Source organism: Carcharodon carcharias, chromosome 24, assembly GCF_017639515.1.
Source record: "Carcharodon carcharias isolate sCarCar2 chromosome 24, sCarCar2.pri, whole genome shotgun sequence".
NCBI classification, from domain to species: domain Eukaryota; kingdom Metazoa; phylum Chordata; class Chondrichthyes; order Lamniformes; family Lamnidae; genus Carcharodon; species Carcharodon carcharias.
In genome coordinates this window covers 19,052,277-19,079,326 of record NC_054490.1, presented here as the reverse complement: position 1 = coordinate 19,079,326, position 27,050 = coordinate 19,052,277, and the positions used below count along the sequence as shown (strand labels likewise).

Genomic DNA, 27,050 nt, shown 5'->3' with positions numbered 1-27,050 from the left:
ACACAGAGCCCCTTCCACCATAGCAACACAGAGCCCATTCCACCATAGAAACACAGGCTCATTCCACCATAGAAACACAGGCCCATTCCTCCATAGCAACACAGGCCCATTCCTCCATAGCAACACAGGCCCATTCCACCATAGCAACACAGGCCCATTCCTCCATAGCAACACAGGCCCATTCCACCATAGAAACACAGGCCCATTCCACCATAGAAACACAGGCCCATTCCACCATAGAAACACAGGCCCATTCCACCATAGAAACACAGGCCCATTCCTCCATAGCAACACAGGCCCATTCCTCCATAGCAACACAGGCCCATTCCACCATAGCAACACAGGCCCATTCCTCCATAGCAACACAGGCCCATTCCACCATAGCAACACAGGACCATTCCTCCATAGCAACACAGGCCCATTCCAACATAGCAACACAGGCCTATTCCACCATAGCAACACAGGCCCATTCCTCCATAGCAACACAGGCCGATTCCACCATAGCAACACAGGCCCATTCCTCCATAGCAACACAGGCCGATTCCACCATAGCAACACAGGCCCATTCCTCTATAGCAACACAGGCCTATTCCACCATAGCAAAACAGAGCCCCTTCCCCATAGCAACACAGGCCCATTCCTCTATAGCAACACAGGCCCATTCCTCCATAGCTACACAGGCCCATTCCTCCATAGCTACACAGGCCCATTCCTCCATAGCAACACAGGCCCATTCCACCATAGCAACACAGGCCCATTCCTCCATAGCAACACAGGCCCATTCCTCCATAGCTACACAGGCCCATTCCTCCATAGCTACACAGGCCCATTCCTCCATAGCTACACAGGCCCATTCATCCATAGCAACACAGGCCCATCCCACCATAGCAACACAGGCCCATTACACCGTGGCAACAGAGCTCACCTCCCATCACAAGGACCTACCCCCCCCACCAACGGAAAAAGCAAGCGGGAAGTGCACACACCGTCTTAAGCAGCAACGGGGCAAAACGGGACAAACGTGAAGGAAGGAAAATGTCTGCTCACCGGAACACACGACCCCAGCGTCTTCTTTGTGGCCGCAGTCGTGCTGGAGCCAAGGATCCGACGGGCAGCTCCACAGGTAAGTCTCGGCGCCGCTGCAGTTCACCTCATCCAGGTAGATGGGGCCTTGGCCTTGCCCGAAGTGCGAGGCGGTGACGGACGAGACGGCAGAGCCGCAGCCCAGCTGCCTGCAGACAACGGAGGCGGAGCGCAGGTCCCAGGAATCATCGCAGACTGTCCCCCATGTCCCGTTCGAGTTGACCTCCACTCTGCCGGCGCATCGGCTGCCCCCGCCCACGAGGCGCAGCTCCTTATGCTCTGGAGGGATGGGGGTGGGTGGGGTGAGGGGTGGGTGTTGGGGAGGGATTGAAACAGGGTCAGCATCAGGGGTCACTGAGCTAAAGCAACATCAGACATCAGGTTCCAGTGACATCGGGCCTTGGGCCAGAGGGTCACAGTCATGGGCATACGGTGTCATGCAGATAGTGAGGCATTAGGACGTAGGCTCAAAGGGGGCATTGGGTTATGGTCACAGAGAATCATGGAGTCACAGGGACATAGTGTCATTGGGATTTAGGGATATCCAATCATAAGGACAAGAAAGGTCTTAGGGTCATTGTGTCATGAGGTCATCAGGGTCATCGGGACATAGGTCATTGGGTCATAGGGTATAGATTCATAGGGTTATATAGTTACATGGTTATAGGGTCATAAGATCATAGGGACATGGGTTATAGGGACATATGGATAAAGAGTCATAGGGTCATACAGATATAGGGTCAAAGGATCATACGAATAGAGAATCATAGGGACATAGGATTAAAGAGATGGAGAGTCATAGTGACAGAGGAGCATAGGGTCACCGGGACATAGGGCGATGAAGACTGAAGGACATAGGGCCATTGGTCATAGGGATATAGGGCCATAGACATGTAGGGTCATAAGGATATACAGTCATCGAGATATAAGGTCATAGGGCCATGGGGTCATAGGGATATCGAGCTATCCAGACATAGGGTCATAGGGATATCGAGCCATCCAGACATAGGGTCATAGGGATTTAGGGCCATCGAGATATAGGTCATAGGGATATAGGGTCATAGGGTCATAGCTATTTAGAGTCATAGGGGCATAGGGTCATAGGGACCAAGGTACATAGGGACAGGAGGAAGCCATTCTGCCACTCAAGCCAGTTCCACCATTTGTTAAAACCATGGTTGACCTGCGTCTTAACCCCATCGGCCGACCTTGGCCCCGTGACCCAATTATAATAACCTTGTCTCACAAAGAATCTACCAATCTCCTGTTTTGAAATGGTCAGACCATCCCCAGCCTCAACAGCTCAATTTCTGGGAGGGGAGAGAGGGTCCCAGATTTCTGCCCACCTTTTGTGGGAAGAGAGGCTCCGTGACATCGCCCCTGAACAGCCGGCTCGAGCTTTAAGGCCTTATCCCCCTTGCCCCGGTCTCTCCTCCACCCACCCCCGCCCCCAACCACCCACCCCCACTCCCCAACCCCCACCCCCACCCCCACTCCTACCTGCAACCCCCAACCCCCACCCCAACCTCCACCCACCCCCCAACCCCCCACCCCCACCCCCCAAACCCCACCCCCACCCTTACCTGCAACCCTCCAGCCCCCACCCCCACCACCCATCCCCTGCCCCCACCCCCAACCCCCACCCCCAACCCCCAACCCCCACCCCTACCCCTACCTGCAACCCCCCCAACCCCCACCCCCACCCCTACCTGCAACCCCCCCAACCCCCACCCCCACCCCTACCTGCAACCCCCCCAACCCCCACCCCCACCCCTACCTGCAACCCCCCCAACCCCCACCCCCACCCCTACCTGCAACCCCCCCAACCCCCACCCCCACCCCTACCTGCAACCCCCCCAACCCCCACCCCCACCCCTACCTGCAACCCCCCCAACCCCCACCCCCACCCCTACCTGCAACCCCCCCAACCCCCACCCCCACCCCTACCTGCAACCCCCCCAACCCCCACCCCCACCCCTACCTGCAACCCCCCCAACCCCCACCCCTACCTGCAAACCCCCCAACCCCCACCCCCACCCCTACCTGCAACCCCCCCAACCCCCACCCCCACCCCTACCTGCAACCCCCCAACACCCACCCCCACCCCAACCACCCACCCCAATTCCCTACCCCCCAACCCCGACCACCCACTCCCACCCCCCACCCCCTAACCCCCACCCCCACCCCCACCCCTACCTGCAACCCCCCAACACCCACCCCCACCCCAACCACCCACCCCAATTCCCTACCCCCCAACCCCGACCACCCACTCCCACCCCCCACCCCCTAACCCCCACCCCCACCCCCACCCCTACCACCACCAGAGGAAATACTTTTGCCCCATCAGCCTCATCAACTTCCTGAACCATTTAGCGACAGCACCATAGCCCAATCTCCATAGCAACGTAGGGACCCATCCCATAGCAACGTTGTGCTTTTCCACATAGCCCTTTTGACTTTTAACGACCCTTTCTTTCGCCTCTCCCTTTCATTCTTCCCATCTTTCTGCCCATCTTTTCTTCCTTCCCTCCATCCATCTTCCCCGACTTCCAGTTCTTCCTTCCCCCCTCCCCCCACTTTCCCCCCCTCCCCCCTTTCCCCCCCTCAACCCCCCCCACCCCCGAGCTTGCCCGCCCTCCACTGCAAGTCGCTAACCCTGAGCGGCCCTTTGTTCACCGACCTGTGCAGAGCAGGCCGGCGGTGAGGTTCCTGTCGCACGGCTGGTCATCTGCCAGCATGTCGCCGGGACACCCCATCCAACCCGCCTCGGACCCCGTGCAGTTCATCAGGTTGACCCAGAAGGGGCCGGGCCCCCCTCCGCTCCCGCTGTAGTTGGCCCAGCGGGACAGGCCGCAGCCTAGCTGCCGGCAGATCACGTCGGCCCCCTTGGCGTCCCAGAACTCCCGGCACAGGGGCCTCCAGGTCCCCTGGTGGTGCAGCTCCACCCATCCCGAGCACTCGCTCGCGCCGTTCACCAGCCTCACGGGCACCTCTGTGGAGGGAAGGGGGTGGGGGGAGGGAAACAAAAAAAGGAAATTGGTTGGCGGAGAGAGAAAGGAAGAGGTCGGTGGGGGGTGGGGGTGGGTGGGGGGCACAGTTAAACCGATCCTGTTTGTCAAGGGAGACGGGATCCAGGGCCCACAGGAAGGAGCTGCGGATAGCGAGCAGGGAGCCTGGGCATTGAATGACACAGAGTCAAAGAAGAAAGAACAAAGAAAAGTACAGCACAGGAACAGGCCCTTCGGCCCTCCAAGCCTGCACCGATCATATTGCCCGTCAACTAAAACTTCCGGGCTCCGTATCCCTCTATTCCCATCCTATTCATGTATTTGTCAAGCTGCCTCTTAAACACCACTATCGTACCTGCTTCCACCACCTCCTCTGGCAGCGAATTCTAGACACTCACTACCCTCTGCGTAAAAAACTTGCCCCGCACGTCTCCTCTATAGTTTTCTTCTCTCACCTTAAATCTATGTCCCCTAGTAATTGATTCTTCCACCCTGGGAAAAAGCTTCTATCTACTCTGTCCATGCCACTCATAATTTTGTAAACTTCTATCAAGTCGCCCCTCAATCTCCGTCGCTCTAGTGAGAACAATCCGAGTTTCTCCAACCTCTCCTCATAGCTAATAACCTCCAGACCAGGCAGCATCCTGGTAAACCTCCTCCGCACCCTCTCCAACGCCTCCATATCCTTCTGGTAATGTGGCGACCAGAATTGCATGCAATATTCCAAGTGTGGCCTAACCAAGGTTCTATACAGCTGCAGCATGACTTCCCAGCTTTTATACTCAATACCCCTGCCGATGAAGGCAAGCATGTCATAAGCCTTCCTGACTACCTTATCCACCTGCGTTGCCACTTTCAGCGTCCTGTAGAACTGTACACCCAGATCCCTCTGCCCGTCGATGCACTTAAGGGTTCTGCCATTTACTGCATAATTCCTTTGGTGCCTCTTCTAATGAGTGTCCCCCTGACCGAGTGTTGCAGACTGGCACATCCCGAGGTCCAGGACTACGCGCTGAGGGACGCACTAAAGCTTGGAGGCAGCCGTTGCAAAGGCCCAATAGGGAAAGGTCGCTGTCTAAGACCTTTCTGCCATAGTACACCAAGGGGCTGGGAATTGTATAGACCCCTCAGGCTGTACGGGTCACATTGAATGTACGCATTGAATACTAATTGTATTCTAATTGTACTGAAGCACCTCAGAGTGCAACACGATCTAGGCAGCCAACTTAAATCCCATTGCACTGTCTGACTGCCTGTAAGGACCATATTGAAATGACTGTAATATTCATTGATGGTATTAACATAAGAACCAGGAGCAGGAGTGGGCAATTCAGCCCCTTGAGCCTGCCCCGCCATTCATTACGATCATGGCTGATCTCATTTCGGCCTCAACTCCAATTTCCTCTCCCAATAACCTTTCAGCCCATTACTAATTAAAAATCTGTCCATCTCCTCCTTAAATTTATTCAGTGTCCCGGCATCCACTGTGCTCTGAGCTAGTGAATTCCACAGATTCACGACCCTTTGAGAAAAGTAATTCCTCCTCATCTCTGATTTAAATCTACCAACCGTTAGCCTAAAACTATGGCCCCTCGTTCTAGAATGGCCCTTGTGTAATGATCCATGTGTAAAAGTCGAATCTGATGGCACTTGTCGTGATGGTGATTTAGAAATGTTTTATAACGTCCTTTCAGATAGTTTGTGAATGAAGTATATTTTCCAAAAAAAAACCCCTGCATTTCTTCCAATGAGAACTTCCTGGGAAAAGCGTCCGAACAATGAGAAGGTGTGAACGGTGTCATGATATCACCCACCAGCACCCCCCAAACCCCTCCCCCACCGCCACCACAACCCCTTTTCACCTCCAGTAAAATCTACAGTTACGAACGGGGAATCTTTATTCACCCTCATGGGGCAGCAAGGTTTTGCCAAGTGGATGGTGGAGGGAGGCCCAGGCTGGAGGTCAGCCTAGCGCCGCTCCCGCCCAGCGTCGCTACGCCCAGCTGCTTTCACCCCTGCCGCTGTAACACCGGGTGCCTGGGCCCCCCACCCTCCCTGGTGTTGGCTCTGGGCACGGCTGTTGGCAATGCCAGTGGCTTCCTGGAGAGGTGGGGTGGGGTGGCGGGGGGGGGGGGGGGGGGTACAGCCTCACCCGCGGAGCAGAGAAGCAAGGAGAGTAAAGCGAGCCGCCAGGCCCGTTCTTACCAGGAGGGGCGATGGTTGCAGGCTCAGCGGGTGGAGGCGATGCTGCTGAGAGGTTTAAACCTGGAAGAGAAAGTCGGAAGTGAGTGGAAAGTTCCAGCAGGATTCCCCTCCCCCTCCTGCCTCGCGCATCAAGAGCGGACTTCTTACCACCCTCACCGCGCTCCCCCCCGCTTCCCGCACACCGACAAATCATCGCCCACCTCCCCACCCAACTTCTCCTCAGCGCTGTCCGTTGACCTCCTTCTCCTGCGGAGGTTATTGGCCTCTCCGTGCCCTCTGACCTGACACGTGACCTCTGACCTGACACGGCTCGGCCAGATCCATTCCATCGCTCGGGCTGCTCACCAACAAGAGCAAACTCGGACATGGTCCCACCACCCCCCCCAACACCATGACTCGCTCCTCGGACTCACTGACCTCCTCCTTCCCTAACATCCTGATTTTAAAATTCTCATCCACTTTTAAAGTCCTTCACCACCTCGGCCCCTCCCTATCTATGTAATCCCCTCCAGCCCCTACAACACTCCCTAACTGTGTAACCTCCTCCAATGCCTACAACCCTTCCTATCTCTGTAACCTCCTCCAATGCCTACAACCCTTCCTATCTCTGTAACCTCCTCCAATGCCTACAACCCTTCCTATCTCTGTAACCTCCTCCAATGCCTACAACCCTTCCTATCTCTGTAACCTCCTCCAATGCCTACACCCCTCCCTATCTCTGTAACCTCCTCCAGCCCCTACAACCCTCCCTATCTCTGTAACCTCCTCCAGCCCCTACAACCCTCACTATCTCTGTAACCTCCTCCAGCCCCTACACCCCTCCCTATCTCCGTAACCTCCTCCAGCCCCTACAACCCTCCCTATCTCTGTAACCTCCTCCAGCCCCTACAACCCTCCCTATCTCTGTAACCTCCTACAGCCCCTACAACCCTCCCTATCTCTGTAACCTCCTCCAGCCCCTACAATCCTCCCTATCTCTGTAACCTCCTCCAGCACCTACATTCCTCCCTATCTCTGTACCCTCCTCTAGCCCCTACACCCCTCCCTATCTCTGTAACCTCCTCCAGCCCCTACAACCCTCCCTATCACTGTAACCCCCTCCAACCCCTGCAGCCTCCCTATCTCTGTAACCTCCTCCAGCCCCTACAACCCTCCCTATTGCTGTAACCTAATCCAGCCTCTAAAACCCTCCCTATCTTTGTAACCTCCTCCAGCCCCTACGACACTCCCTTTCTCTGTAACCCCCTCCAGCCCCAACAACGCTCCCTATCTCTGTAACCCCCTCCAGCCCCTGCAACCCTCCCTATCTCTGTAACCTCCTCCAGCCCCTACAACCCTCCCTATCTCTGTAACCCCCTCCAGCACCTACAACACTCCCTATCTCTGTAACCTCCTCCAGCCCCTACAATCCTCCCTATCTCTGTAACCTCCTCCAGCACCTACATTCCTCCCTATCTCTGTACCCTCCTCTAGCCCCTACACCCCTCCCTATCTCTGTAACCTCCTCCAGCCCCTACAACCCTCCCTATCACTGTAACCCCCTCCAACCCCTGCAGCCTCCCTATCTCTGTAACCTCCTCCAGCCCCTACAACCCTCCCTATTGCTGTAACCTAATCCAGCCTCTAAAACCCTCCCTATCTTTGTAACCTCCTCCAGCCCCTACGACACTCCCTTTCTCTGTAACCCCCTCCAGCCCCAACAACGCTCCCTATCTCTGTAACCCCCTCCAGCCCCTACAACCCTCCCTATCTCTGTAACCTCCTCCAGCCCCTACAACCCTCCCTATCTCTGTAACCCCCTCCAGCACCTACAACCCTCCCTATCTCTGTAACCTCCTCCAACCCCTAAACCCCTCCCTATCTCTGTAACCCCCTCCAGCCCCAACAATCATCCCTATCTCTGTAACCTCCTCCAGCCACTACAACCCTCCCTATCTCTGTAACCCCCTCCAGCACCTACAATCCTCCCTATCTCTGTGACCTCCTCCAGCCCCTACAACGCTCCCTATCTCTGTAAACCCCTCCAGCACCTACAACCCTCCCTATCTCTGTAACCTCCTCCAACCCCTAAACCCCTCCCTATCTCTGTAACCTCCTCCAGCCCTAAACCCCTCCCTATCTCTGTAACCCACTCCAGCCCCTACAATCCGCCCTATCTCTGTAACCTCCTCCAGCCCCTACAACACTCCCTATCCCTGTAACCCCCTCCAACCCCTGCAGACCTCCCTATCTCTGTAATCTCCTCCAGCCCCTACAACCCTTCCTATTGCTGTAACCTCCTCCAGCCTATAAAAACCTCCCTATCTCTGTAACCTCCTCCAGCCCCTACGACACTCCCTATCTCTGTAACCCCCTCCAGCCCCTAAAACCCTCCCTATCTCTGTAACCTCCTCCAGCCCATACAACCCTCCCTATCTCTGTAACCTCCTCCAGTCCCTACAACCCTCCCTATCTCTGTAACCTCCTCCAGCCACTACAACCCTCCCTATCTGTGTAACCCCCTCCAGCACCTACAATCCTCCCTATCTCTGTAACCTCCTCCAGCCCCTACAACACTCCCTATCTCTGTAACCCCCTCCAACCCCTGCAGACCTCCCTATCTCTGTAATCTCCTCCAGCCCCTACAACACTTCCTATTGCTGTAACCTCCTCCAGCCTCTAAAAACCTCCCTATCTCTGTAACCTCCTCCAGCCCCTACGACACTCCCTATCTCTGTAACCTCCTCCAGTCCATACAACCCTCCCTATCTCTGTAACCTCCTCCAGTCCCTACAACCCTCCCTATCTCTGTAAACTCCTCCAGTCCCTACAACACTCCCTATCTCTGTAACCCCCTCCAACCCCTACAACCCTCCATATCTCTGTAAGCTCCTCCAGCCCCTACAACCCTCCCTCTCACTGTAAACTCCTCCAGCCCCTGCAACCTTCCCTATCACTGTAACCTCCTCCAGCCCCTACAACCCTCCCTATCTCTGTAACCTCCTCCAGCCCCTACAATCCTCCCTATCTCTGTAACCCCCTCCAGCCCCTACAATCCGCCCTATCTCTGTAACCTCCTCCAGCACCTACATCCCTCCCTATCTCTGTACCCTCCTCTAGCCCCTACACCCCTCCCTATCTCTGTAACCTCCTCCAGCCCCTACAACCCTCCCTATCACTGTAACCCCCTCCAACCCCTGCAGCCTCCCTATCTCTGTAACCTCCTCCAGCCCCTACAACCCTCCCTATTGCTGTAACCTAATCCAGCCTCTAAAACCCTCCCTATCTTTGTAACCTCCTCCAGCCCCTACGACACTCCCTTTCTCTGTAACCCCCTCCAGCCCCTACAACGCTCCCTATCTCTGTAACCCCCTCCAGCCCCTACAACCCTCCCTATCTCTGTAACCTCCTCCAGCCCCTACAACCCTCCCTATCTCTGTAACCCCCTCCAGCACCTACAACCCCCCCTATCTCTGTAACCTCCTCCAACCCCTAAACCCCTCCCTATCTCTGTAACCCCCTCCAGCCCCTACAATCATCCCTATCTCTGTAACCTCCTCCAGCCACTACAACCCTCCCTATCTCTGTAACCCCCTCCAGCACCTACAATCCTTCCTATCTCTGTAACCTCCTCCAGCCCCTACAACACTCCCTATCTCTGTAACCCCTTCCAACACCTGCAGACCTCCCCATCTCTGTAATCTCCTCCAGCCCCTACAACCCTTCCTATTGCTGTAACCTCCTCCAGACTCTAAAACCCTCCCTATATCTGTAACCCCCTCCAGCACCTACAATCCTCCCTATCTCTGTAACCTCCTCCAGCCCCTAAACCCCTCCCTATCTCTGTAACCTCCTCCAGCCCCTAAACCCCTCCCTATCTCTGTAACCCCCTCCAGCCCCTACAACCCTCCCTATCTCTGTAACCCCCTCCAGCACCTACAATCCTCCCTATCTCTGTGACCTCCTCCAGCCCCTACAACGCTCCCTATCTCTGTAACCCCCTCCAGCACCTACAACCCTCCCTATCTCTGTAACCTCCTCCAACCCCTAAACCCCTCCCTATCTCTGTAACCTCCTCCAGCCCTAAACCCCTCCCTATCTCTGTAACCCACTCCAGCCCCTACAATCCGCCCTATCTCTGTAACCTCCTCCAGCCCCTACAACACTCCCTATCCCTGTAACCCCCTCCAACCCCTGCAGACCTCCCTATCTCTGTAATCTCCTCCAGCCCCTACAACCCTTCCTATTGCTGTAACCTCCTCCAGCCTAAAAAAACCTCCCTATCTCTGTAACCTCCTCCAGCCCCTACAACCCTCCCTATCACTGTAACCTCCTCCAACCCCTACAACCCTCCCTATCTCTGTAACCCCCTCCAGCCCCTACAGCCTTCCCTATCTCTGTAACCTCCTCCAGCCCCTACAACCCTCCCTATCTCTGCAGCCTCCTCCAGGCTCTACAAACACCTCTGTTGTGATATGCCTTTAAGGGCCAGCAGCATGACATTACTAGAAAGAAAGTGTGTCATGCAGTCCAGTCTCAGTTTCACTTTTGCCTTTGGGCAGAGCACAGACACACACACAAGGCCCTGCTGGTAATGTTTTCAAGCTTTCAATCCATGTACATATGTTCTCATGTGCCTCGTCTTAATAATTGAACACACATGGTGGTTCACAATTCCTTATGTGCGATTGGTGCCTATATCACCATATGACACCCCCTATCTCTGCAGCCTCCTTTGGCCTTTACACCCTCCCTATCTCTGTAACCCCCTCCAACTCTTCCAACCCTCCCTATCTCTGTAAACTCCTCCAGCCCCTACAGCCCTCCCTATCTCTGTAACCTCCTCCAGCCCCTACAACCCTCCCTATCTCTGTGACTTCCTCCAGCCCCTACAGCCCTCCCTATCTCTGTAACCTCCTCCAGCCTCTACAATCCTCCCTATCTCTGTAACTTCCTCCAGCCCCTACACCCCTCCCTATCTCTGTAACCACCTCCAGCCCCTACAATCCTCCCTATCTCTGTAACCTCCTCCAGCCCCTACAACCCTCCCTATCTCTGTAACCTCCTCCATCCCCTACAATCCTCCCTATCTCTTTACCCCCTCCAACCCCTACACCCCTCCCTATCTCTGTAACCTCCTCCAGCCCCTACAACCCTCCCTATCTCTGTAACCCCCTCCAACCCCTACAACCCTCCCTATCTCTGTAACCTCCTCCAGTCCCTACAATCCTCCCTATCTCTGTAACCCCCTCCAACCCCTACAACCCTCCCTATCTCTGTAACCTCCTCCAGCCTCTACAACCCTCCCTATCACTGTAATCTCCTCCAACCCCTACAACCCTCCCTATTTCTGTAACCCCCTCCAGCCCCTACAGCCTTCCCTATCTCTGTAACCTCCTCCAGCCCCTACAACCTTCCCTATCTCTGTAACCTCCTCCAGCCCCTACAACCCTCCCTATCTCTATAACCTCCTCCAGCCCCTACAACCCTCCCTATCTCTATAACCTCCTCCAGCCCCTACAACCCTCCCTATCCCTGTAATCTCCTCCAGCCCCTTCAACCCTCCCTATCTCTGTAACCTCCTCCAGCCCCTACAACCCTCCGTATATCTGTAACCTCCTCCAGCCGCTACAACCCTCCCTATCTCTATAACCTCCTCCAGCCGCTACAACCCTCCCTATCTCTTCAACCTCCTCCAAGCCCTATAACCCTCCCTATCTCTGTAACCTCCTCCAGCCCCTACAACCCTCCCTATCTCTGCAGCCTCCTCCAGGCGCTACAAACACCTCTGTTGTGATATGCCTTTAAGGGCCAGCAACATGACATTACTAGAAAGAAAGTGTGTCATGCAGTCCAGTCTCAGTTTCACTTTTGCCTTTGGGCAGAGCACAGACACACACACAAGGCCCTGCTGGTAATGTTTTCAAGCTTTCAATCCATGTATATCTGTTCTCATGTGCCTCGTCTTAATAACTGAACGCACATGGTGGTTACCCAATTCCTTATGTGCGATTGGTGCCTCTATCACCATATGACACCCCCTATCTCTGCAGCCTCCTTTGGCCTTTACACCCTCCCTATCTCTGTAACCCCCTCCATCTCTTCCAACCCTCCCTATCTCTGTAACCCCCTCCATCTCCTCCAACCCTCCCTATCTCTTTAACCTCCTCCAACTCCTCCAACCTTCCCTATCTCTGTAACCTCCTCCAATCCCTACAACCCTCCCTATCTCTGTAACCTCCTCCAGCCCCTACAACCCTCCCTATCTCTGAAACCTCCTCCAGCATCTCCAACCCTTCCTATCTTTGTAACCCCCTCCATCTCCTCCAACCCTCCCTATCTCTGTAACCCCCTCCATCTCCTCCAACCCTCCCTATCTCTGTAACCCCCTCCATCTCCTCCAACCCTCTCAATCTCTGTAACCCCCTCCATCTCCTCCAACCCTCCCTATCTCTGTAACCCCCACCATCTCCTTCAACCCTTCCTATCTCTATAACCTCCTCCTGCTCTTCCAACCCTACCTGTCCTTGCAACCTCCTCCAAGATCTCTGCGCTCCTCCAATTCCGACCTCTTGAACATCTCCCAGTTTTTTCAATCTACCATTGGTGACCATGCTTTAGGCTGCCTGGGCTCTAAGCTGTGGAATTGTCCCCCTACACCTCTCCAGCTCTCCGCCTCTCAGCATCGTTTGCCTCCTTTCTCAACACTCCTTGTCAGCCAAGCTTTTGGTCGCCTTTCCTAATAGGCTAGGAATCCTGCGGCGAGTAACTCACCTCCTGACTCCCCAAAGCCTGTCCACCATCTACAAGGCACAAGTCAGGAGTGTTATGGGTTACCTCTCCACTGTTCACTTTACTCTGGGTCCACACCCAGGCTTAATGAATTGAGCATCGCAAGGATCAATGGTAAACAGGTTGCACATAATCGACCACTGAGCAATTGAACAGTACAGTGAAGAACGAATGAAAGAGCTTACTTGGAGCAGGATGGAGGGTTCCTTCACTCGGATATTGTGCATTTCCAGTAACAGCACGAGAGTCCACCAACCCTGGAAAGACCAAATACAAGGATTAACAATGAACTGCACCAGTCAATGAACAAGCCTGTTGAGCTGCAATCTAAAGGGAGGTTGGTGGTGTAGTGGTATTGTTACTAGACTAGTATTCCAGAGACCCAGTGTAATGCTCTTGGGACTCCAGTTCAAATTCCACCATCACAGAATTCAATAGTAAGGAAAAATCTGGAATTAAGAGCCTGGCAATTGCTGCAAAACCATTACCGATTGTTGTAAAAACACCATCTGAATCACTAATGCCCCTGTAGAGAAGGGAATCTGCCATCCTTACCTGGTCTGGACTACATGTGACTCCAGGCCCACAGCAATGTGGTTGATTCTTATAAATGACCTCTGAACAAGGGATGGGCAATAAATGCTGGCCTAGCCAGCGATGCCCACATCCCATGAACAAATATTTTTTTAAAGTATGTCAGATGGACAGGTAACGCCTCTCCGTTAAAGTATCTGTCATGGGTCAATTGGCAGAAACATTCACACCTCTGTCAGAAGGTCATGCATTTGAGCATCAACTCAAGAGAATCGAACTCGATAATCTGGTTGACATTCCTGCTAGTAGTACTGAGGGAGTGCTGCACTGTCAGAGGGTCAGTACTGAGGGAGTGCTGCACAATCGGAGGGTCAGTACTGAGGGAGTGCTGCACTGTCAGAGGGTCAGTACTGAGGGAGCGCTGCACTGTTGGAGGGTCAGTGCTGAGGGAGTGCTGCACTGTCAGAGGGTCAGTACTGAGGGAGTGCTGCACAATCGGAGGGTCAGTACTGAGGGAGTGCTGCACTGTCAGAGGGTCAGTACTGAGGGAGCGCTGCACTGTCGGAGGGTCAGTGCTGAGGGAGTGCTGAACTGTCGGAGGGTCAGTACTGAGGGAGTGCTGCACTGTCGGAGGGTCAGTACTGAGGGAGTGCTGCACTGTCGGAGGGTCAGTACTGAGGGGGTGCTGCACTGTTGGAGGGTCAGTACTGATGGACTGCTGCACTGTCGGAGGGTCAGTAGTGAGGGAGTGCTGCACTGTCGGAGGGTCAGATGGTACCTCTTGAATCTTGAGCTTGGAGGGTTTGGGCAAGTTAGGGAGAGAGAGAGAGAGAGAGAGCGGGAGGGAGAGAAAGGTGGGGAGAGTGAGGGTGGATAGATAGGTGGGTGTGGGTTTAAAGAAGGGTTAGGGTAGGAAGGAAGGGGGACTTCAACATAACATGGGCCTCCCCATGATCGGTGAAGCCTCCAAGAGAATGATCCCTACCCCTTTCTTCCTGCCCTTTGAAGAGGCAAGTTGATAAATCTGGTACCCAGCCCCGCTCAGCTGCCCACTTCAGATGGTTTATGTTGCTGCCAGCGAGGTATCAGGGTCAATCGGCTCGATAACAAGGCTAACGTATCGGTGCCCGCCCACCCCACCCACTATCGCCCCCACCCACCCTCCCCCAGCATTATGGGAGTGAGCTCAGGGGTGGGCAGGAAACTGGTGGGGTGTGTGCCCACTTTATCTGACCTTTCCACTCCCCCCTCCCCCACGGGAAACACGCCCGCTGGGGGTGGGTAACAAGATTCTGACGAGTGAGTCGAGCAGGGTGAGACCCCTGGGACGTTTCTCTGGAATATGCAGCCACCGGAATTATTCCAGTATCTGTTAGCACACAGGGGAGAGATCATAACACAGACTGTCCTGTAACACACAGCAGGAGCTGTCTGCCCTCTCCCTCCCTCCCTCCCTCTCTCTCTTCCTCTCTCTCTTCCTCTCTCTCTCTCTCCCTCTCTCTCTCCCTCCCTCTCTCCCTCTCTCTTTCCCTCTCTTTCTCCCTCTCTCTCTCTCTCCCTCTCTCCCTCTCTCTCTCCCTCCCTCCCTCTCTCTCTCCCTCCCTCTCTCCCTCTCTCTCCCTCCCTCTCTCATCCCCCTCTCTCTCACTCTCTCCCTCTCTCTCTCTCTCTCCCTCCCTCTACCCCTCCCTCCCTCCCTCCCTCTATCCCTCTCTCTCACCCTCCCTCTCTCTTCCCTCCCCTCTCTCGCACTCTCTCCCTCTCTGTCCCTCTCCTCCTCTCTCTCCCTCCCTCTCTCTTAACCCCATCTCTCTCCCTCTCTCTCTCCCTCTCTCTCTCTCTCCCCCTCTCTCTTTCTCTCTCCACCCCCCTTCCTCTCTCCTGCCCCCCTCTCTCTCTCCATCTCTCTACCCCCTCTCTCTCCCTCTCTCTTTCTCTCTCACACCTCTCTCTCCCTCTCTCCCTCTCTCTCCCCTCTCTCTCTCCCTCTCCCCCTCTCTCTCCCTCTCTCTCCCTCTCTCTCTCTCTCTTCCTCTCCCCCCGCCCCCTCTCTCTCTCTCTCTCTCGGATGTTTTGGGCACAGATTTGCGAAATAACCATCCTAAAAAGAGAAATCTACTGCGAACTGAGCACTTTGAGGAATAAAACATGAAAATCTGCTCCACACAACTACACCCAGGAAGATAACTGAACAAAATAGCCACAATGTGAAATCATTACATACAGACCAGCCAAAGAACAGCTAACTATATACTTAGTTGTTTTAGTTTCTTTGTGAACTATAAAAAAATCCTTCTACCTATCCTTTCATTCTATCATCTGTAATAGCGAGTATGTATGTTTGTGTGTGATTGCGTGTATTTGTGTGATGTGTGCATGTGTCAATGTGTGTGTGTGTGACTTTGTGTGGGACTTTGTGTGGGTGTTTGAGTGTGCGTGTGTGTGTGCGTAAGTGTGTGTTTGTATGCTTGTATGTGTGTGTCTGTGTGTGCATTTGTGTGTCAGCTTGTGTGTTTGTGTGCGCTTGTGTGTGTGTTTGTGCATTTGTGTATGTGTTTGTATGTTTGTGTGTGTGTGTTGGTGTGTGTGTGACTGGGTGTATGTGACTCTGTGCGTCTTTGTTTGTTTGTGTATGTGCGTTAGTGTGTGCGTTAGTGTGTATGTGTGTGTGTGTGTTTGTGTGTGTGTAACTCTGTGTGTATTTGACTTTGTGTGTGTTTGTGTGTGTGTGCATTAGTGTGTGTGTGTGTGTGTGTGACTCTGTGTATGTGACTCTGTGTGTGTTTGTGTGTATGTGTGTGTGTTTGTGCGTGTGCATTAGTGTGTGTGTGACTCTGTGTGTATGTGACTCTGTGTGTGTTTGTGTGTGTGCGTTAGTGTGTATGTGTGTTTGTGTGTGTGTGACTGTGTGTATGTGATTTTGTGTGTGTGTGCGTTAGTGTGTGTGTGTGTGTTTGTGTGTGTGTGACTCTGTGTGTATGTGACTTTGTGTGTGTTTGTGTGTGTGTGCGTTAGTGTGTGTGTGTTTGTGTGTGTGTGACTCTGTGTGTATGTGACTTTTTGTGTGTGTGTGTTAGTGTGTGTGTGTTTGTTTGTGTGTGTGCGTGCCCAGGAAAGTGTGTGTGGTTTAGAAATGGTGATTGTGATTTAACCTAGTCTTCTATGTTAATTCTGGAAATGAATTCAATGAAGTCATCTTCTTCTCAGTGTAACCTATGAAAAAACATCGGGCTAACTCTATACAACCTCAACGCATAAATCATGGGACTCCTGCGGTACTGGTAAACAACGTCCTCACGACATTCACATAGAAAATAAAACCCTGTTCCGGTCAGATTTGGAAAGGGAGAATGGGGGAAATCCTTTCACCCTTCCTCATGTGGTTGTAACACAATCGATAATGTCAGTGTTTGCTAGGGGCCAGAGGGTGGGCTGAGTCGTCTCATCCAGTCATAGAGTCATAGAGGCCTACAGCACAGAAAAAGACCCTTCGGCCCATCGAGTCTGCAGCAGTCAAACGAGTACCTAACTACTCTAATCCCATTTCCCAGCACTAGGCCTATAGCGTTGTATGCCATGGCATCACATCCAAATACTTCTTAAATGTTATGAGGGTTCCTGCCTCTACCACCCTTTCAGGCAGTGAGTTCCAGATTCCCACCATCCTCTGGGTGAAAAAACTCTTCCTCACATCCCCACTAAACCTCCTGCCCCTTACCTTAAATCTCTGCCCTCTGCTTATTGATTCCTCCACCAAGGGGAAAGTTCCTTCCTGTCTACACTATCTATGCCCCTCATAATTTTATACACCTCAATCACGTCCCCCTTAATCTCCTCTGCTCCAGGGAAAATAACCCCAGTCTATCCAATCTCTCCTCATAACTAAACCTCTCCAGCCCAGGCAACATCCTGGTAAATCTCCTCTGCACTCTTTCTAGTGCAATCGCATCCTTCCTATAATGTGGATTCCAGAACTGTACACAATACTCTAGTTGTGGCCTAACCAGCATTTTATACAGTTCCCGCATAATCTCCCTGCTCTTATATTCTATGCCTCGGCTAATAAAGGCAAGTATCCCATATGCCTTCTTAACCACCTTATCTACCTGTCCCGCTACCTTAAGTGACCGGTGGAAATGCACATCAAGGTCCCTCTGATCCTCGGTACTTCCCAGGTTCCTACCATTCATCGTGTATTCCTGTTACTTGTTTGTTCTGCCCAAGTGCATCACCTCACACTTATCTGGATTAAATTCAATTTGCCCATCTATATCCTCCTGTAGTCTAAGGCTATCCTCCTCACTATTTACCACCCCACCAATTTTCGTGTCATCCGCAAACTTACTGATCAACCCTCCTACATTCAAGTCTAAATCGTTTATATATACCTCAAACAGCAAAGGACCCAGCACCGATTCCTGTGAAACCCCACTGGATAACAGGCAACCAGTCACATAAACACCCCTCGACCATCACCCTCTGCTTCCTGCCACTCAGCCAATCCTGGACCCAATTTGCCTTGCATGCCATGGGCTCTTACCTTTGTTATCAGTCTCCCAATGGGGGACCTTATCAAAAGCCTTGCTGACGTCCAAGTAGACTACATCAAATACATTGCCCTCATCTACACACCTGGTCACCTCTTCAAAAAATTCAGTCAAATTGGTCAGACATGACCTCCCCTTAACAAAACCATGCTGACTGTCCTTGATTAATCCCTGCCTCTCCAAGTGTAGAATAATTCTGTCTCTCAGAATTGCTTCCAACAGTTTCCTCACCACTGAGGTTAGACTGACTGGCCTGTAGTTCTCTGGTTTATCCCTTCCTCCCTTTTTGAATTATGGTACCACATTGGCTGTCCTCCAGTCCTCTGGCAGCTCTCCTGTGGCCAGAGAGGTATTGAAAATTATTGACAACGCCCCTGCTATCTCCTCCCTTACCTCATTCAATAGCCTGGGATACATTTCACCCGGGCCTGGAGATTTATCTACTTTTAAGCCTGCCAGACCACTTAGAACCTCCTCCCTTTTTAGGCTAATTTCTTTAATTATATCACAGTCCTTCTGCCTGATTTCCATATCCAGGTCATCCCTCTCACTTGTGAACACTGACACAGTAGTATTCATTCAGCGCCCTGCCTACATCTTCCGGCTCCACACCCAAATTACCGCGCTGGTCACTCATGGGCCCTACTCTTTCCCTAGTTATCCACTTGTGAAATAACTTCGGATTTCCCTTTGTTTTACTGGCCTCCTCCCACCTCAGCCTTTCCTGAGGGATTGATACCGTGGGTGCAAGGGGCCTTCAGGAGCAGACGTGCCAGCCCTTCCTGCCCGAGCTGACTGACCCCTTTTAGGGGAGCGGGGGAGCGTGGCCACAAGTTGTGATTGACGCTGAAGGAGGAGGTGAGAGGGCTAAGAAAAAAAACCAGATACAGCGGACAAAGAGGTAGCTTTTGATAAATGACAAGTCATAGCCTGGACAAGGTAAGAATCAAGGACGGTGACTATACATTGGATAGGAGGGGATCAGGTCAGCATGTATGGGTACATACAAGATAACAGGAGAGACCTAACTAACTATGTGTGAAAACGCTGTCTAATCTATTGAATTCTATTATTATTCTATGAACTCCATTATTGTTCTTTAAAATTTATTTCCATTCGTTGCTTAATCCCCACCTTTTAGCTTATTTTGATATTTTCACCCACACTGTCCCCTCCCCACCACCCCACCACCCCCACCCCCACCCCCACCGGGGCCTAGCGTCACTGGCTCATCCTGCTTCCTGCCCTTAATGCCACCATTGACACCTCCTTTAGTCAGTATCACCTCCGCCATCAACGCCCCCTCGACCTTCTGTTTGTGACATCTGTCGCAACCTCTCCCTTCACCTCCACCTATCGCCGGCCTCCCGTCCAGCTTCACCCATCACCGCACCGCCCACCCCCCCCACCCACCCTTAACCAGTATATATTTCACCACATTTCTAACCCCTCTTTAGCTCTGAGGAAGCGTCACACGGGCTCGAGATGTGAACTCTTTGTCTTTCTCTCCACAGGCGCTGCCACATCTGCCGAGTTCTTTCCGGCACTTTTTTGCTGATGTGTGAAAAGGCTCGGGTCCTGCGAGGAGGTGCAAAGCGTGCACAGATCGAGGAGAATAGCACAGGCGAAACCAGTTAGGGTGTGCGAGCGAATGGCACAGGCAGAACTAACTGTGTGTGTAAACGAGACGAAGGCGCTGATCACTGGCACAGGCCAACAGAGCGAGAGGAGGGAAAAGCTTAACAGCCATGAGAGGTAACCCTCCGGGGAGCTTGTACCCGTCCTGTATAGAAGCAAACATGGAAACTGGGAGCAGGAGGAGGCCATTCAGCCCTTCGAGCCTGCCCCCGCCATTCATTTATGATCATGGCTGATCATCCAACTTAATAGCCTGCTCCCCGCTTTCTCCTCCATGTCCCCTTTGACCCCTTTGGCCCCCAAGAGCGATATCTAACCCCTTCTGGAACCCACGGGCTCCTCAGTCTGAGACCGCCGTTGGCTGAGTCAAAGGGCCTGAATAAGGCCGGTGAAGGAGGCTCGGGCCTAGTGTGGCCGGTGCGGGATTGGAGGGTGCCGGAACTCCCGTTCAGGCACGGTGGTCAGTTTGGTGTGTACCCCCAGCTCCCCACCCACCCCTAACACCTGCACTTTGCCTCACCACCGCCACCCCACCCCCGACTTCCCCCACCGCTTTCCCGGGCTGTGACACTCATTCATTCCACGACTCTCCCTTCAGGTACCGCAAGCCGCCGCAATTGTTTTTCTGGTGAATCAGAAAGTTTCTCTCTCTGATTTCAGTCAGCCCTTTGACTCAGCCAACGGCAGACTCAGAGTGAGAAGGTCGTGGGTTCAAAATATCGCACCAGAAAATCAACCTCAAAAGAGCTGGGCTGATGAGCCAGCAGTTCCGAGGGAGTGCTGCACTGTCAGAGTTTCAGTACTGAGGGAGTGCTGCACTGTCGGAGGGTCAGTACTGAGGGAGTGCTGCACTGTGAGAGGGTCAGTATTGAGGGAGTGCTGCACTGTCAGAGGGTCAGTACTGAGGGAGTGCTGCCCTGTCGGAGGGTCAGTACTGAGGGAGTGCTGCACTGTCAGAGGGTCAGTACTGAGGGAGCGCTGCCCTGTCAGAGGGTCAGTACTGAGGGAGTGCTGCACTGTCAGAGGGTCAGTACTGAGGGAGTGCCGCACTGTCGGAGGGTCAGTACTGAGGGAGTGCTGCACTGTCAGAGGGTCAGTACTGAGGGAGTGCTGCACTGTCAGAGGGTCAGTACTGAGGGAGTGCTGCACTGTCAGAGGGTCAGTACTGAGGGAGTGCTGCACTGTCAGAGGGTCAGTACTGAGGGAGTGCTGCACTGTCAGGCAGGCTCAACTGCAGCTGTATAATTCCCTCTCATATCCTCCCATCACCCCCCCCCCCCCACCTTTTCTTAGATGCAATTTTAAGCATCCGCCTTCTCACCTGGACATGAAAATCCCCAGTGCAGCGTTCCGATGTGGAGGACAGGACCTCTCCTCGTGTCCTGAGCTCCGTATGTACCTCCCGCCTCACAGCAACACACCAGGGCCGGCATTTCCCCGGCATTTCAATTGACCTACGGTGAGCGGGGTGGGGGGGGTGGTCAGCAAGGTCCTCGGGGGCGGGTCCAAAACACCCTGGCTTACTTTATTGATTTGTGGGATCTGGACGTCACTTTATTGGCCATCCCTAATTGCCCTCGCTTGGAGGGCATTTAAGAGTTTCTACCCCCTCCCACCCCACCCATCTGCCTTGTCGGGGGGGGTCCACAACATGTGTCCCTGGATGAGTCTCGAGGGAGCTGGGTGAGGTGCTACGCCAACACTCCCTTCCCTCCCCTCCCCCCACCGAGCATCATGGCATTGCTGTTTTGGGGTAGGGGGTGATGAGGGGTCCCAAAGGGGCTGCCACGTTTTTGACAGTGCGACCATGACGGCTCTTCAGAGAGCCTCCCACCAGTCGGCTGTGATTTGAGCTCGTCGGGATGTCCGGAAGGGGAGGTTAGCCGCTGAGTTGCCCCCTCCCCCAACCCCCTCCCTTTCCTCTTTGTTTAATGTTTAACTGGCACAAGATGGTGGTGGTGTCATGTTGCTGCAGCCCACGGTCTCGCTGGTACAGCTACTGGTCCCGCAGTGCGGATGTGAAACAGGCTGTAGGCTGACGATGAGTGCCTGGGGGCGGGGGGAGCAGACATTTTAAGAGCAGGCTCCTCACAAACAAAATGGAGGACAGGTTCTCAGGGGCTGCTCACTGCCCGTTCTCTCTCTCTCTCCCCCCTCTCTCTCTCTCTCTCTCTGTTATTCCCTTCTCTTCCTTGATCCCCATCTCCATCTCTCTTCCTCTTATTCTCCCCTTTGTTTCTCAGCTCCACTTTGCTCTCTCTCTCTCTCTCTCAACACATCTCTCCCTCCCTCTCTCTTTCGCTTTTGATCTCTCTTGCTCTTTCTCTCGCCCCCTTTCTTATTGTTTCTCACACTCCCTTCCCTCTGACTTCCCCGTCTCACTCTCTTTCAGGCCCCCTCTCTGTCTCTGTCCTTCTCTCCCACTCATGCTGCCTTCTCTCTGTCTCTCTGTCATTTGTGCTTCCACTCTCTGTCCCTGTCCATCTCTCTCTCTCTCTCTCTGTCTCTTTCACTCTATCTCTGCCTCTCTGACAGCCCTATAAATATGGGCGATAACACCTCCAGCTCCCCACGATACAAAACAAGATGAGCGGTCATGAGAAATTTGCTAATACCAGGTCTGATGAAATGACATTAAGATGGGTATCGAACCAGTAGACACTTAAACAAGAACGAGCCAGGATGTGAGACCGGGTGTGAAGGAACACTCCTCTAATAGTGATTTCAGTGTGTGTGTGAGAGTCTGGGAGTGAAGGAACACTCCTTTAATAGTGATTTCAGTGTGAGCGTGAGCCCGGGTGTGAAGGAACACTCCTTTAATAGTGATTTCAGTGTGTGTGTGAATCCGGGTGTGAAGGAACACTCCTTTAATAGTGATTTCAGTGTGTGTGTGAGTCCGGGTGTGAAGGAACACTCCTTTAATAGTGATTTCAGTGTGTGTGTGAGTCCGGGTGTGAAGGAACACTCCTTTAATAGTGATTTCAGTATGTGTGTGTGTGAGCCCGGGTGTGAAGGAACACTCCTTTAATAGTGATTTCAGTGTGAGCGTGAGCCCGGGTGTGAAGGAACACTCCTTTAATAGTGATTTCAGTGTGTGTGTGAATCCGGGTGTGAAGGAACACTCCTTTAATAGTGATTTCAGTGTGTGTGTGAGTCCGTGTGTGAAGGAACACTCCTTTAATAGTGATTTCAGTGTGTGTGTGAGTCCGGGTGTGAAGGAACACTCCTTTAATAGTGATTTCAGTATGTGTGTGTGTGAGCCCGGGTGTGAAGGAACACTCCTTTAATAGTGATTTCAGTGTGTGTGTGAATCCGGGTGTGAAGGAACACTCCTTTAATAGTGATTTCAGTGTGTGTGTGAGTCCGGGTGTGAAGGAACAATCCTTTAATAGTGATTTCAGTATGTGTGTGTGTGAGCCCGGGTGTGAAGGAACACTCCTTTAATAGTGGTTTCAGTGTGTGTGTGTGAGCCCGGGTGTGAAGGAACACTCCTCTAATAGTGATTTCAGTGTGTGTGTGAGCCAGGGTGTGAAGGAACACTCCTTTAATATTGATTTCAGTGTGTGTGAGAGCCCGGGTGTGAAGGAACATTCCTTTAATAGTGATTTCAGTGTGTGAGAGCCCGGGTGTGAAGGAACATTCCTTTAATAGTGATTTCAGTGTGTGTGTGTGAGTGACCGGGTGTGCAGGAACATTCCTTTAATAGTGATTTCAGAGTGTGTGTGAGTGACCGGGTGTGAAGGAACACTCCTTTAATAGTGATTTCAGTCTGTGTGAGCCTGGGTGTGAAGGAACACTCCTTTAATAGTGATTTCAGTCTGTGTGAGTCCGGGTGTGAAGGAACACTCCTTTAATAGTGATTTCAGTGTGTGTGTGAGCCCGGGTGTGAAGGAACACTCCTTTAATAGTGATTTCAGTGTGTGTGTGAGCCTGAGTTTGAAGGAACACTCCTTTAATAGTGATTTCAGTGTGTGTGTGAGCCTGAGTTTGAAGGAACACTCCTCTAATAGTGATTTCTTAGAGTGTGTTTGTGTGTTTGTGTGTGCATGTATATGTGTGAGTGTGTGAGGTGTGTTTGTGGTGTGTGTGTGAGTGTGTGTGTGTATGTGTGTGTGTGTGTGTGTGTGTGTGTGTTAACCCAGGTGTGCAGGAACACTATGACAGACAGTTTCTTGCCTCTCAGGGAATGAAAGGATATGGGGAGCATGCGAAATGTGGACTGGAGGCAGCTAAACCACGAGCCTTGATGGTAGTGAATGCTGGAGCAGGCTCCAGGGGCTGCTCATTATGTCCTCTGTGTTTCCAACAAGCTATCGATCTCAACGACCGAGCGACCACAACCCTCTGGGGTACAGAATTCCAGAGATTCACTGCCCTGTGAGTGAAGAAGATCCTCCTCATCCCAACCCAAAGTGTTTAGCTCCTTGTCTGGAGGCTGCGCTGCCATGTCCTACCATCTATTACACTCTTGCACAATTTCTTGTGTTTCAAAGAGATCATCTTACATTGTCTTAAACTTCAGAGAAGATCTGGGCTCATTCTACTTGAAAGCTTTCATTTCAATTTCCTGTTATGTCATTCACTGAAATAAAACAAAGGGAAAGAGAGCTCTTGTCTGATCGGTAAACACCACCTGTCTCGGTTACAGATAATTCCGCTCTCACAGCATTTCAGAGCTAAAGTTCATTTACTGGCCCTAGGGTTAGAGAGAGAGAGGAAATCAGCCAGGGTTCCTGCTCCTGATCACTGTCCAGTGATCCCTGGGTTAGAGAGAGAGGGGAAATCAGCCAGGGTTCCTACTCCTGATCACTGTCCAGTGATCCCTGGGTTAGAGAGAGAGGGGAAATCAGCCAGGGTTCCTACTCCTGATCACTGTCCAGTGATCCCTGGGTTAGAGAGAGAGGGGAAATCAGCCAGGGTTCCTACTCCTGATCACTGTCCAGTGATCCCTGGGTTAGAGAGAGAGGGGAAATCAGCCAGGGTTCCTACTCCTGATCACTGTCCAGTGATCCCTCGGTTAGAGAGAGAGGGGAAATCAGCCAGGGTTCCTGCTCCTGATCACTGTCCAGTGACCCCTGGGTTAGAGAGAGAGAGGGGGGAAATCAGACAGGGTTCCTGCTCCCGTTCTGAAAGCAAGTCACACGGACTCGAAACGTTGACTGTGTCTGTCTCTCCACAGTCGCTGTCAGACCTGCTGAGTTTTTCCAGCGATTTTCACTTTTGTTTTAGGTTTCTAGCAAGCACAGCATTTTGCTTTTCTCCCTGCTCCTTGTCACTAACCAGTGACCACTAGAGAGCACAGGGAAATCCAGTGGGAGGACGAGCAGGATTTTGGATTCCAAATTGAGAAGATATCCCTGGAAGTCAGCAGATTGGGGCATTCCCAAATATAGGGTTAGACATCTGAAAGCTGAGAGGTCATCGAGGCCTGTAAATGATTGCAGGGATTGATGGGGTCGATAGAGAGAAACTCTTTCCTCTGTCTACAGGGTGGGGTGAGGAGCGGGGTAGCGTGGGGAGTCCAGAACAAGGGACCCTTAAATCTAGGCCCAGTCCCTTCACGGGTGATGTCAGGATGCACTCCCTCTGACAAGTGGGAGAGGAAACCTGGAACTCTTTACCCCCCCTCACCCCCACCCTACCCCCCCCCCCCCTCCCCCTACCTTCACCCCCGCCCTCTCAGCCCCGTCAAAGCTGGTGGGGACAGGCGGATGGTCAATTGAAAATTTCAAAACTGAGATTCAGTCAGAAGGGGTCATAAGTTCAAGGTGAGGGGCAGGAGGTTTAGGGGGGATGTGAGGGAAAACTTTTTTACCCAGAGGGTGGTGAGGGTCTGGAATGCGCTGCCTGGGAGGGTGGTGGGGGTGGGTTGTCTCACATCCTTTAAAAAGTACCTGGATGAGCACTTGGCACATCATAACATTCAAGGCTATGGGGGCAAGCGCTGGTAAATGGGATCAGGTCGGTAGGTCAGGTGTTTCTCACATGTCGGTGCGGACTCGATGGGCCAAAGAGCCTCTTCTGCACCCTGTGATTTTCTGATTCTGCGGTTGATAGCTAACTGACTGAGATTGGCTAGCCGGGCTGAGAGTTCTGGAGCCATGTAGGTGGACGTTAGCTGCAGGCCTTACCTAACTGAACAGGGAATGTGCCCGAGGGGCTGAATTGCCTCCTCCTTGTCCTCCCTTCCGCAGGCCAGGTAGTGCCTGTGGAGAGGAACAGAGCTGTCCTTTCAGCTCGAGGTGACCCTGTCGTCAGAACCGCTCCAGTGAAAGAAGTTCTGTTAAAGGCCAGCAACGTTAGCTCTGTTTCTCTCTCCACAGATGCTGCCTGACCTGCTGAGGGTTTCCACACTTCTTGTTTTTATTTCAGGTTTCCAGCATCCACCGGACTATTTAACTTTTGTAGGCATGTTCCAAATCATGGCGGACTTCGATTGAATGTTTTTAACATTTTAAGCACATTCTCTATCTCTATAATACATACCCAGACACAAACACACACACACAGACAAACACACTCACACACGCACACACCCACACCCACACACACACATACACACCCAGACACAAACTCACACACACACACAGACACACACACACTCACACACACACACACACCCACACACACACACACACACACCCAGACACAAACACACACACACACTCACACACACACACACCCACACACAAACACACCCAGACACAAACTCACACCCACACACACACACACACACCCAGACACAAACTCACACACACACACACATTCACACACACACACACACACACCCACACACCCAGACACAAACTCACACACACACACATTCACACACACATACACCCAGACACAAACTCACACACACACACACCCACACACACACCCAGACACAAACTCACACACACACACACCCACACACACACACACCCAGACACAAACTCACACACACACACATCCAGACACAAACTCACACACACATACACACACACACACCCAGACACAAACACACACACACAAACACACACACCCAGACACAAACACACACACATACACACACACACACACACACACCCAGACACAAACACACACACACACATACATACACACACATACATGCACACGCCAGACACAAACACACACACACACACATATACACACACCCAGACACAAACACACACACACACACACACACACACACACACAAAGCCAGACACAAACACACATACACACACACGCACCCAGACACAAACACACACACACATACACA

At 52.6% G+C, this 27,050-nt stretch overlaps 1 protein-coding gene across 3 annotated transcripts in view; it reads right to left on the bottom strand.

Moving 5' to 3' along the window:
* LOC121269319 (deleted in malignant brain tumors 1 protein-like) overlaps positions 1-27,050 on the bottom strand; it is a 246,846-nt gene that overhangs the window by 173,961 nt on the left and 45,835 nt on the right. For all 3 annotated transcript variants that reach the window (XM_041173871.1, XM_041173872.1, XM_041173873.1), the window contains exons 2-5: positions 13,253-13,324; positions 6,297-6,356; positions 3,764-4,075; positions 1,048-1,362 (exon numbers count right to left, since the gene is read on the bottom strand). In XM_041173871.1, the coding sequence (XP_041029805.1) occupies positions 1,048-1,362; positions 3,764-4,075; positions 6,297-6,356; positions 13,253-13,324 (759 nt within the window). The remainder of the gene's footprint in view (positions 1-1,047; positions 1,363-3,763; positions 4,076-6,296; positions 6,357-13,252; positions 13,325-27,050) is intronic.